The sequence below is a fragment of the Galendromus occidentalis genome, unplaced genomic scaffold (assembly GCF_000255335.2).
Source record: "Galendromus occidentalis unplaced genomic scaffold, Mocc_1.1 scf7180000077476, whole genome shotgun sequence".
NCBI classification, from domain to species: Eukaryota; Metazoa; Arthropoda; class Arachnida; order Mesostigmata; family Phytoseiidae; genus Galendromus; species Galendromus occidentalis.
Genome location: NW_003805464.1, coordinates 562,137 through 574,940, shown reverse-complemented (window position 1 = coordinate 574,940; position 12,804 = coordinate 562,137). Strand labels below are relative to the sequence as shown.

Genomic DNA, 12,804 nt, shown 5'->3' with positions numbered 1-12,804 from the left:
TGCGTGGCGAACTCACCATGGAAAAACAATACTCAAAGTCTTGGCGTGTCATTCTTCACTTTGCGGTCTTGCGCCGGAACCGCACCGCGCGCTCGTTTGAATGCGAATAATTCCGAATTCAAATCTGAAGCGAGGAAATTGTTTTCTTATCTATGAGCGACCACGACTGCCTGGCTGTCCGTCCGTCGACCAACATTCACGCGAACGAGTTTGTGCGTTGAGGGTCTGCATTTTCAGTGTCTGGATAGCGTCACGGGATTCTTGACGGCGCCTTGCGTGTATGTCTATCGACTCCGTCTTGATATGGGCTCCGAGCGGGAAATCGATCATGGTTCCAGTCGGCGTTCGACCATTGATAACAGCCGGCATGAGAGTTTGATAGAATAGCCGCTAAGCTTTGCAAGTCCTGCGAGCCTTGGTTCCGACTCGACAGGTGACGTACTGGATAGAAGTCATAAGTCTTTCCAAGTCCGTCCGGTCGAAAGCCCTCAGTAGAAAAAATCAGAAATTACCCGAGTCGGAGCAGGGTTCGGTCGTCCACCCCATTCCCAGCTAGAGACTTTTTCGAAGTCAGCTTTGCACTTGGACGAAATGTTGTCTCGGCCCCCGTACTCGAGTCTGTCGAGCTTCATGGTTGCGCGATGGAGCTGCTTAATTGATTCATCGAGAGAGTCAATGTCTTCATCGGACAATGGATGCTCGATTGGTAAGAGACCCACCCGAGGAAATTGCTCTCTCTCGAGGGAAGTCGCGGAGCTGCACCGGAGCCCTTCTGACGGGGTCCCCGGAACAGGGAAGCGTGCGGACCACGGTATCAAGGGCGATGCGTGTTCGCGGACGAGCAGAGATGCACATATAGGAAATATCTTCTTCTATTACGATCGTTGTCAAGTTATTATAACCGTCGCCGGAATTCTGCGGAGTCCCAGTGGATGATGGAATTAATGACAAGTTTAGTCGCTGCGTAGTTGTGAATGATGATCCTTTCTTCTCGTCGAAGCCGCTTAAATAAGCTGTCGATAAGAGCGGAAGTGGAACAGAGTCGGGCATTGTGTTCGACGCTGGTTTCGTTTTGTTTTACAAGGTGCACTTGTGACAACAGGCTTGAACTCGATTGTCGTTTAGATTTTTGGGGCGTAAGGGCGTCGCTTCTCGGACTGCTCCCGTACTGCGTCAGTGGCGACTTCGTCATCGCATCGTGACCGAGGCGTCGTGGATACGGCGCGGTACGGAGCAGATCGTCTCCGGATGGTCAGGTTCCGACTTTTGAACCAGATATATCAAGCCGTATTTTCCGTCTTGCCGACGGAGACCTTATGATCACCAGGAAACGGGAGAAATAAACACAAATATTAGGTGACATTGTTCTTCTCGCAATGCGGTGACGAATCCCGTTACTCCGGTATATAGCATCCGATTCCCAGCTTCGCTTTTGAATAACACTGCCGAGGCTCGGCTGAGCTTAGCAGGTTCAAGCTTACCAGGAAAACGTTCCACTTGACCCTTGGGAAAATGTAACGCCAGCTCCGTGCTGTGGAATGCGCGATGCTTGGACGTGAGTCTTCAATCGCGCGCAGAATCCTCCGCTTGCAGCTTTCTCAGCCAAGAGTGATTGTCTTCGATTCTTTCCGAGCGACGATATTCCTTCCGTTGACGCCCATTCTGTTTCAAGCCTTTCTCTGTTCATTTCTATATTATCGATACCCCTGTCACATTGGCTCAGATGTTCCGAATCTACGGTTGGTTCCTCCGGGGGCCCGCCGACAGTCGGGGAACACTCGTTCCGCGATAGATCTTTGTTTCGGCGACCGATTGATTCGGAGGTTCCCACACGGAAAGCTTCCACCGAAGAAGGTCTCCCACAAAAAAGCTCCTACTTTCTTTCCCAGAAGTCTTGTAGCGACGCACTGTCTTGGGTGTTGAACTAGCAGCAATCAAGTCATTAGATGATTGATTGATTGATTGATTGATTCATCCAACATGGCGGAGTACCAGTGGAATAATTTTTTTCATCTTTGTCGCTTTGTGTTTTCCCTCACGACACTCTTCGATAGAGGTTCCTCCATCCCGTCGAGCTCTCCACAATAATTGTACTCACTCAGCGCACCCCGATCCCGAGTCACGAGGCGGAGTCGATGACTTATTCTGGATACTCACGATAAGGTCACGAGAAAACTCCATGATCTTTCCGGTTTTTCATTGGGGAGCTTTTTCTTCACTAGAGAGACACAGCTTGCTTTTTTCCGCTAGAGCCTGGAATACTCTGGATCGATTCGAGTCTATCGTAGTCGAATGTTCTCTCAGAGAGCACTTTTCCAATATCTGAACGTCACGAAATCAGGGAAATGGGAGATAGCGCGGAGCGGGGATGAGAAAGCTGGAATCATCGTGCCCCGGGGATGTAGAATGCTCGAGGAAAAGTCTAGATTCCTACAAACCATATCGACGATGTTCGAATAACAAAATCGCTTGTTTATGTAGTGGTGATGGAAAATTGATATGTTCTCTCGATCCATACCCCTAGTCGAGAAGCCTCGCAGCCGATAATAACGCGCGTGTCATCATGCCTCTCATCTTTCCCTCGCCATTGTGACGGAGCCACTGGAACGAAGAAGACCAACAAAACTGAAAGCTGATTCGGAACCGCTTGCAGAGCCAGCTAAGAGTGACGGACGGGCTGACTGAAGAGTCACGGGAACTTGTGAAGCGGTGGCATGTTCTGAACCAAGGATTAAGCACGTGTGCAGTTTCTGGAGCTGATTTCGGGACGCATTCCGCGAAGGGTAGAGAGGTCAGTATGAAGGAACGTGCACGACGGGGACTCGAGCGAGAGGTGGAATCACCGCAGGTTTCCGCGGACTTCATGCAAATCGTACCTCGGAAGGGGGCTCGACTGTAGGGATCCGGAAGTCGGCGGCTACCCTTCGGGGAGCCCACGGAGAGCGGCGGAGCTTTGGTTTCGGTGGGAAACTCCATGGTTTTCGTACAATTCAGGAAAATGTCTGGTCAGGTCCCTCGGACAAGATCCGGCGAGACCTGAGCTCTGAACCCTGGAACTCGAGGCCAAGGGCCCTGGTCAGGGAGGTCGTTGAGGGGGGGGGGCGAAGGACGGCGACCTACAGGACGGATGAGTATGACTCTACGCGCTTACGCATCGTGGGCTTTTCGTTCTGATTGTTCTCCGGTGGGACAAGATGAGAGATGAAGTAGCCAAAAAACATTGTAGAGAACAACTCAGCCCTCCTGCGGAGCCCAGAGTCTGACCTGGGATTCCCTGGTCGCGATTCGTCTATCACGACCGAGCTTATCATCATATTATGAGTAGATTCGCGTGAATTTCCAGGAGTCGGCCGCGGACCGTGAGACTCCATCAACAGTCGGGTGAATTTTCGTTTTATGACTCGGCATGGCACGTGCGACGGGACGCAGCGCAAATAAAGTATTGCGGATCAAGAGCAGATCGAGGCGAGGGGGAGAAAGTGTCACGCTTCGAACAAAGCACGCGAAAACTGTTGAAACACGGAACCGCGTTTCATGAGCTCTTCCGAAATGAAATCCCGTGGTTGTTCGATCAGATAACTTCATCGGCTCTCATACTTTCATTGTTGGGCATTGTGCGACGGACATAAAATGCTCTAGAACCATCCGGCTCTGCACGCCGTAATACGTAACGGAAACACCGTCATTCGTCGCGGAATGGCCATTCGTCCTCGGATATCTTGGTGAACCCTCAAATAGGAGCTCGGCTGGGGTGCTTCACTTCAGCTGTTTTTTTCTGTCGCGTCAGGCCACCCGAATTCATCGCGATCCGTACCCGAAGGGTATTCCTGTTGGAAACGCTGAGGTTTTTGCCTCAACCCGTTCTTGTCGGAAGATGTCGGCTCTTGGGTTTCGGGAATACTGAATTCCGCTGATGAATGATGAAGCAGGAAGTCCTAATTAGAGATGAGAAGGCGGTCTGATATTCGACAACGGATCGAAATAATTCTATTTTTTGGTACATATTCCTTAATGCCTCGATTACATAGTTACTCACGAACACATTTAGCTGAGATGTAGCAGATTTTCTGTTTTTGTGTAGGTGCTGTGAATCAGCCGGGCGTTGCAACGGCATAGGAATCGCAACTTTCGCCTCAGCTTAGTCCGCTGCACAATTGGGTCTCTGGGCTTTCTAATTTCTCACATATGAAACATCCTTCTGCTAAAAACCATGGCGTCAATTTGAATAAGTCATTCCGGCGGAAAACAATTATGTTTGAGAAACATAATTCGAACCGGAAGTCTATGAATTGAGAGGAGACCGGGAGACTCCGAGACAGCAGGTTTTCCTTGAGAGTGATCCGATACAGGCTTCGTTGTAAGTCTGGTGCGTGTCGTCCTCACTCCGTACGGGAGATTATTCGTTCCATCTGACTCATGACCCGTGATCGGCCGGTGAATCCGCCCCCAGAAGTTTCGGTTACTGCCCGAGAATTTCTGCCACGACGGACTGGTCGGGGAACAAATTTGTGTGTCTGATTGCTACCCCGGCACGGATTAGATGCCGCGGAGTGCCCGTCTGTGCCGCGAGTCGCCGTAGGGCGTCTAGATTACTATACATATGCGCTTGAAGAAGGATCAACAAACGAAAGTATTGCTTTCTGCAAGCAAGGATGAGTGAGCTGTCGATTGGTCGTGCTGCCGTTCCGCAGCTCGATCTCGAAGCGTTCAGTATGAGCAATCACTCGAAAATGTGTGTGTTTAGCATCTGAAGACACCGAATGACCAAGGGTGTGGTAGCTGAGTTTAGGCTGCACGCGACCGTTAGCATCCGTTTCGAACGAACAGGAACTCCCGGCAAAAGATCGTTGGTCAGTCCGATAATAATCTAAGGCAGACTACTAAACGAAGGTTTGGGCAGACTTGTCCGTAGGAAACCTCAGATCGATGGACGCGATTCCGCGATACATCCAAGGAAAAGCTCGTCAACCGAGATTCACCCCGCGAGCAAATCTCGTTAGCGGGGTCCGATCTTACGCAAGATTTTCTTTCGGTTCCGTCGTGGAGCCATCCAAACTATTCCGAGGCGGCGTTCCTCCATCTATCATGATCTTCTTACCCCTTGAATCATTTATTATTATGATTTTTTTTCATCGTGGCATGACCGCTCCATTCGCTAGTTCGGTCGTTTCCTTTTCCCGGGGTCTGCGATCCCTCAAAACCGTACGTTTCGATTTTGTCAGGAGAAGATGTTCTAGGGACTTTGCGAAGTCCTGGAAGCATTTTGTGCCTCCCCGGTAGAATATGCGCGCTTCTCTTATGACTGCACACCGAAGCATTGTTCCTGAAGCAGTTCAGTGTGAAGCATGTCGCGCTCACAAAGAGCCGGCGGACATTCTGAATCCTCCCGCCGGTCTTCCAGTCGTTGGGCAGCGAAACGCGTTTTGGGCTTCTTTTATAAGGAAACACTTGAGCGAGACATATGGGTGCAGAAATTGCCAAGGAAGTTTCTACGAGAAATTCCGTTCGCTCTGTAATAAAGCGAACCCTTTAAAAGATTCTGACGGAAGTTCTAATGCACAGAAGCACCGGGGAGGAGTGAGAGCCACATTTTCAGCAGCACCGGTATTTTTTTATCACGGGCATTGCGCTCCGATGCAGACCGGAGCCACTTTGTTTGACTCCGTTGAACATCTGACCGATCGGGCAGGGTTGTCATTCCGATAAATTTCTCTGGTTCGGTGATCGATACTTCCTTATCGCTTAGCCAGTGGATACACCTCAATGAAGCTTCTCGCTCGATCGGGAACGTGTACCAGTGCTGGATACCGTAGTATGTCAACGAAATCTTCCTCCTCGATGAGCGAGGAAGATGTTTTCGACTTAATCCTCAAAGGAACCACGACAGCTAGTAGTGCGGGGATCTTGGCCCAGGGTCGACTACACAACGGAGTTGGCTCCTCTGTCAAGGTGCGGGTGCCTTTCGCTGACCCACCTCGGAGAGCTGCAGCTCGAATTCCACCTCGATATCGCGAAGAGCCTCGGTGCATATAGATCTGGCGTTTCCGGTCGAAAGTTTCCAAGTTGACCGGGAGTCTCGGGAAACGGTATCCATGATGATATGAAGCTGCGGGGGCGTGGTTCTGGGCAGAGATCCAAACGGTAATCTCTCCGTCAAGAGGATATGATCAGATTCCCTTGTTGGTCCGTCACGAGTACGACATTAGGGGGGGACATTTCCCCCGGAACCACCAGATGTGCTCCTATAACTCGCTCTCAGAGCGGAGAGGCTAGCTAGCGCAACTTCCAAATGCCTCGGTTCTTCTTATTTCTGATCCAAAGTCGCTCAAGCGGTAGTTTTTCACGCCGAAGTGACGTCGACAGCGATTCCGAGCAACAAGACCGACAGCGGTGCGCCATTGGTGGCACCAATCATTCTGAATAAGCTCTTGGCTCGTCTAATGCTCGGGCTCTACAAGCATCGCTAAGGAGCCAGAAACGAATCTCAGAAGAAGACAGTCACATTGGGTCCCAGCGGCGCTCCAGTCACAAGTTCTCGGAATCTGTTGTGAGTTCTGATCGACTTACTGAGGTGATGCATCTCGTGGAATCCTAAGATAATATGACCGATAAGAGGTGGTAAGAGAGGTGTTCCAACGCCCCCGCATCAGGCCCTCTTGAGTCGGTGCGACTCTGATCATTGAGCCTTGTAGAAATCGAAAGAGTGTGGTCCCAGAGGAAGCTGTTGAGATCTTCGATCCGGATAGACTGAATCGAGGACGACGAATCGGGTACCTCCTTGAAGATCATCCCTACGTTACCCATGGAACCCCTCGTACTCGGGTCTATCCGCCGTGGATTTCCGCTCGATTCGATCTGAGAGGCCTCGATAATGATGGCCGGCACAGCATAAATACAAAGGAAATCCCGAGAGTCGATTACTCCCAGCGTTGCTTCCGACACTTCTCCTTCGGCTAACGTAGACTCAATTTTTCCTCTGTTCTTCCAAATCAAACCGGAGCTCCAGAGCTTGCGACGATATCGTGTCATCGGAGCTCCTTATTGATCTCTCCCGCTAATGCTTGCCGGTGATCCAATCTCGCACGAATGACTTCCGGGTGTCGAAGAATTCTGACAACGCGCTCGTTGGAGACATTCGTTCGCTGTAGGTGAAGGATCGATTGTTTCAGACGGTCCGCCGCTCACCCTGTCGGAAGCTCGAATTTTGCGGACTATTCCGCATTAGGTCGGATAGTGTTTACAAGTCCATCAAAGGAGCAAGCCTCGAACGAGCTCCGACAAGGGGAATATCACCGGAGCTCCATCCGGGACCCAGAGTGTCATTCCAGCGATGATTCCGCAACGGGGCGATGGATCCCCTTGGCTGGAGATGGCGCACAGAATTCCTTTCGATCGAGTAGCGGACGACGAACAGTTCGCAGGTTGTTCGCTGGAAGTTACCATGATTCAGACCGAAACGGCCGCACCGAGCGCCGAAGAAGGGTCATCAGCAGCGTGCGATATTTTAAAGACTTTCATTCTTCTTTCCGATGATCCTGATGACGGAAACAGCGACGCCGATGACAGCGACTGCGGTGACGATGTTGCGCTGACTCGTGACGCGAGAGCGGCGAAAATTCCAGAAGGATGCCGTGCAGAGAAATATTCGATGAAATCAAAACAGGAACGGACAACAAGCGACGAGTGGTACCGAAGGAAGCAGTCGTCAGGAAAAGCTCGCAAGCAAACATTGGCAAACGATTGAACGCTGTCGTCGCGGTCGCGGTTGTCGTCGACATCGATATTCAAAATCTTCAGAACTTTTGACGTTTCCCGTCTCCGCGTGACCTGCTCAGATGGAAGTCCCCTGATAATTCCGCAGATGCTTGAGGAAAATGGGAACGCTTTTTTTCGTGCACGAATTTCTATCGCGAGTCACCTCACATTACTTTTCAACAGGAGACAACCGTGTGACAGTGCTCATTTGGTAGTCGCCCGCGAACTTCCGCAGCCGGCACTCTGAGCTTCGTATCTGCTTGACTTTCGATCTCATCCGGGTTTCTGTAGTGACTCGAATCGGTCCGAACACCCTAGTGACCGGGGACGGCACGAGCGGAAGATCAAGTGCCTGAGATGCCGTTTGCGAATCGATCACTCGATCACTCTACGCTTTCCTGAACCATAAGGCACATTCACATAAATCTATTTCAGAGCCCCTATAATTGTGTCCGGTGTGTTCCGGGGCAATTTTCGAGCCTAGCTAAGGTATGATCCACCAGAGGTGTCCACCGACGCGAGAAAAGAAATAAACAAAAGCTAAAATTATGAACGCAGAGAAAGCATCGCCACAAAGTCAGGGGTCGATTCTTTCGTGGGTGCTCATCTTCACCAGGACTTCATTCGGGTTGCTGAGGCGTACGGACGCGTGAAAGAATTAGAAAAACTAAATAGATGTTGCTTCCCCAAGCCATTACGCTTCGGTCTCTTGAAAGCCCCTCAACCCTCTCGGTAATGGGGTGATTCGTTGCATGAGTATACAATGAGCGAACGGACAGAGGTGCTCGTTGGGAACAAGCGCGGAGAGAGCATTTATTGGCAGTGCGGATGGTTGTGCAGCAGACTCCCGTCATCGAAGGGATCGATGTCTCTATCTGCTATTCGATGCACGATCGCAGCGACGCTGACTTTGGTGAAGGTAACATGCAGCTGATGGCTCGGAATCGAATCCCGCCAAGAGAATGGGAAGAGGGGGTTTGCATTTTGCCGCGGATGCAAGTCACTCACTGCTCTCGGGATTGCCGAACTTGAGGGCCGGAAATTCTCTATCAGTGCCGAGCTTCAGTTCGCGAATTCGAAGCGAACGATTGGCTGGAGGGGTCGTTCGGGGAGTGTGCAGAGCCGTACTCGAACTTCAGGTGACGCGCCGTGCGGGAAAATATTTTAATCCGATTGGCTTCTTCTTCCAGGGTATCAATCAGGATGAAATTCAGCACGGCACTGCTGAGCAGTATCGCGATTCTACACTTACGGATGCCATCAATAAACAGCGCGGTGCTCTTCGACTCAAAGAATGTTACCGAATACACGATACGGATACCCACCCTGAAAACACCTAATATTTTCAAGAGGCTAACGGGGTGAGTGCATGTTGTCTGATATTGTCTTGGTCCAATCAGGTATGCTATTAGGTAGATCATCGAGCTTGTTCGAGTGATCCGTCGGAGCGAAAAACTTCCCTGGTCGCACATCGTCCGAGGTGTACTTTCCCGCTCGGATGGCTCGATCTCGCTTCCGTTCCCAAGCCCTTGTGCCTAGTTTTGTTGGGAGAGGATCTCGGAGATCGGGGAGAATTCACGATGAGTTTCTCCCGAACAGATCGAAACGGAAGCCTCCCGAAAACGCTGTCGGGAACACGATGTCCTCGTCGAGTTTGGCGCCTGCTTTTGGTCTGCCGGGAAATTTTGATGGATCGACCACTCTGAAATTCACCAAAAACAGTGGTTTCCCGTCAAATATGCCTTATTCTTTCTCCCCAATGTCTTTCGCTCCTGTTAAGGGCAGGGGCTCGATGCCAGTTTTCAAGGTAAGGAAGATCCTAGCTCCAAGAAAGCGCTAAGGCAAAGCGAAGCGATTAGGCTGAAGCCCTATGGGATCGCTCCGAAGTATCGTGCAGCTGTTCAACCGAGAATCATAAGTGTCTGGATGAGCCGAACGGAAAAATTATAGAACGAGACAAGTTTGCTTATCCGAGATCCGCATGGTTCTGCTGGTCTTCACCTGAATCCGAATTCTCAATGCAGTACACCGGACCCACGATCTGGGCGTCTGACCCTCGGATAATTGCCAAAGGAAACTATCCTGACGGAAACAAAAACATCCAGTTCTCCTCGGGTACGTACAGCCAAGTCTTCCTGCCCAGTCCGAGCTCAATGATGGAGCCGGGGACACTTGAGGCATACGAAGAAATGAACGTCGGGAGAAGTCGCATTGAGCCAAGTAACAAGGGAGTGAATTAGAAGAAGAGAAGAAAAGCGGCTCGTGATCTGCGGCTGCGTATTAGGTCCGTTCCCCTTTTCTAATGGAACGAATACGCTTTTTTCTCCTAAGGCAAGAACGGCTGGTTCAGTCCAGCGAACAATAAACATCCTGAAGAGTCTCAGAACAATATGAGAGTTGTGGTACTCCGCGCTCCGTTCGATGGGATTCATGGAGACGATGATCCATCTTTCGGAGAGAGTCGTAACTTCCGGAAGCTCCACAAGAACAAGATGGAACCAGAAGTGAGTATCACCCTCGGAAGATTTCACGGGATGAGAGGCCTCCCAGCTTGACTGTAGTGACACCAGACTCCCGATAGAACCCGTTCCACTCAATCGCGAGTCAGATGGCTCATGCTATTTTGGTTCGAAACAAAAAAATTCTGAAAGAACTTATCACGAAACTTTGATGCTGAGTTTTCTCGACAGATCCAGATTATCAACATCCCGTCTCGTCGAAATCCCGACAAAAGAAGATTTTTTGGTTCGCAACGACCCATGGCTGGGGGCGGGCCAACGATAATCCGACTTCCTATGTCGCACGGGAACCGTGGATTCGTACCTCAGTTTGCGCCTGCTCCGGTAAGGCCATACGACATAGATCCAACGACTTCTGAAAGCAGTCCCGGTCCGGATAACTCACTCATAGCAATGACGGAAAGATAGTAATATGCGTATTTTCAAGCCCTTGTCATTCTAACAGTAATCATCATTCATTCCTTCATTGATCAATTCATCTTACTTCATCTGTTTTCAATATTTATTTCTGCATCAAAAGGACAGAATTTGGAGAAAATTCGTTCAATGCGGTATTACATTTTGAGTTCGCTCGAGACACTCTACCACTCAGCCGGTTTTTCGACTTTGAATGCATTGGCCTGCCCGGCAGGCTTCTCAGCCGCGGCAAGGACAACCTGACAAAAAATGAGGGAGAAGGTCACATTATGAGCATATCATACATGCATTCACAGCCGATGCATCTCGATGTTCCCAAGCAATTCTTTTCCGAAGAGAAGGCCTTCGGCAACGGTCGAAACACCTACATCATCTCAGAGGTCGACCCGAATAAAGTCTCCTCTCTGAACTCACTGAGCAACATGGACTTCGGGAAAAACGAGAACGTGAGCGAAAGTTCCCAAAGACAGTTCCTGATCGTACCAACCCTCATTCTCAGCAGAGTCAGTCCCACACCCCCGCTAGGATTCCAAGATTATGCGTCTCTAACGCTTCGCAAATTAACCGCAGTTCAACCCGGAGCCCACAGACGACTGGAACCTAGCGATCCCGATGAAGAAAAGCTCTCAGAATGTCGGTCCGAATTTCGGTTCTGACTACGGAAGCCTATTGGAGCTCCAGAACGCGAAACAGCGTCGCGAGCAGCCCGGCTCGAAAAATCCGATGGTGATCGCCTTGAGCGCAAAGGACCAGAAGGCGGCTCCCGCTAATCAGGGTCGGCCGAATATCCAAGTTCTGCGGACGGACTCCGACTCCAAGGTCCTAGTTCCACCGGGGATGATCGCCATTTTAGTTCCTCAGAATTTCGGTTTAGGTTCCCCGGTCCACTCGATGATGCAAGGTTCGGATTTCGACGAAGACGCGGCGCAATCATTCTTCGAATCGAGCTCAACAAACAAAAAGACGGTTGTCCCACTACGCTCTTCGAAAATCGAGCCGTCGAAATCGCCTGGACCTCCATACAAGGTGGACTTCACACAAGGGCTCCCGGCAAACTCGATAGCCAAGCCAGACTTCTACCCTAACTTCCAGAACCGCATGGGAGACGAATCAGGCAGCAACGAAATCGGATCGAAGAGTTCCGTTGTTCCAGTCAGCTCCGTGAGTGGTACGCCGCGTCACCGACTGGCTCCTAATTCGCGAAGTGCACAAGAACAGCTTCAGTCTTCATTGAGTCAAGATCATTTGGGACCCGATCCCAATGTTCTGCATAAGCGGTCTCCGATCCACCATTCGACTCCTCAGGACCAGAGCGACTCCCAGTATCGATCCAATCACAAGATCAGCCGTACGATATCAACAGCGGCGCCAAAGCCGATCCCCACGCAGTACCGAGGCCCGCCCAGGTCAACTTCTGAGGCCCACAAGAATCACCAAACTGCTCCGACACCCGCTCCCTATCCTCCAGCAGCTTTCGACACCGAGACCGCAGGTATCTATTTGCCTCGAGCGGCTGCGCTCACGTCAGCGAGTAAAGCTCCGAATCAAGAGAACGCTCAAATCTCGTCGTTCAACGGACCCTATCCACAAATGGAGCGGAGAGTTGGCAGGAGAGTGACCACGTAGCGAAAAATCGCAGTACGCTTGCTAGGTTGTTGTGTAAATAAATCCGCGAAGGACATCCGATTCAAGCAAGGAAGAATGACGACGAATGCGACGTATGACAATACTCGACGGAGTTGACCTCCATTCGTGTCCGAGACTATTTAAGCGTGACGACCGAAAAGAAGACAGACTCGTAGTCGAGCCAGAGGACCGTGCTGGCCGCGTTCCCTGCCCATTTCTATCGAGTGTTACATCGATAGAAGACTCAATATTTATGCGCCATTCATTTAGTTTAAGCCAACATTGAATTCCCAATAAATTTGCGTCATCATTAGCACGTCCAATACAAGAGACTCCGTTCTAAGTCGGAGACCGAATTCGAATGGGGAGAGCTTCCTAAGGGGAATCCTTCCCGTCAAGCCGAATCTGCCGGAGCTCCAAAAAAACTGATTGCAGCGTTCGATGCGGGGATTACTCTCCAAGGGAAGCCTAAAACCCAGGAACCATG

At 50.6% G+C, this 12,804-nt stretch overlaps 1 protein-coding gene across 1 annotated transcript; it reads left to right on the top strand.

Annotated features, from left to right (window-relative positions):
• Positions 1-2,660: 2,660 nt before the first annotated feature.
• On the top strand, positions 2,661-12,317 carry LOC100900556 (uncharacterized). The gene is made up of 8 exons (XM_029111929.1): positions 2,661-2,791; positions 8,946-9,116; positions 9,355-9,562; positions 9,780-9,870; positions 10,087-10,259; positions 10,446-10,598; positions 10,988-11,137; positions 11,262-12,317. Exons 2-8 carry the CDS (start codon positions 8,959-8,961, stop codon positions 12,315-12,317), a joined length of 1,989 nt encoding a protein of 662 aa, XP_028967762.1. The 5' UTR covers positions 2,661-2,791; positions 8,946-8,958.
• Positions 12,318-12,804: the final 487 nt, after the last annotated feature.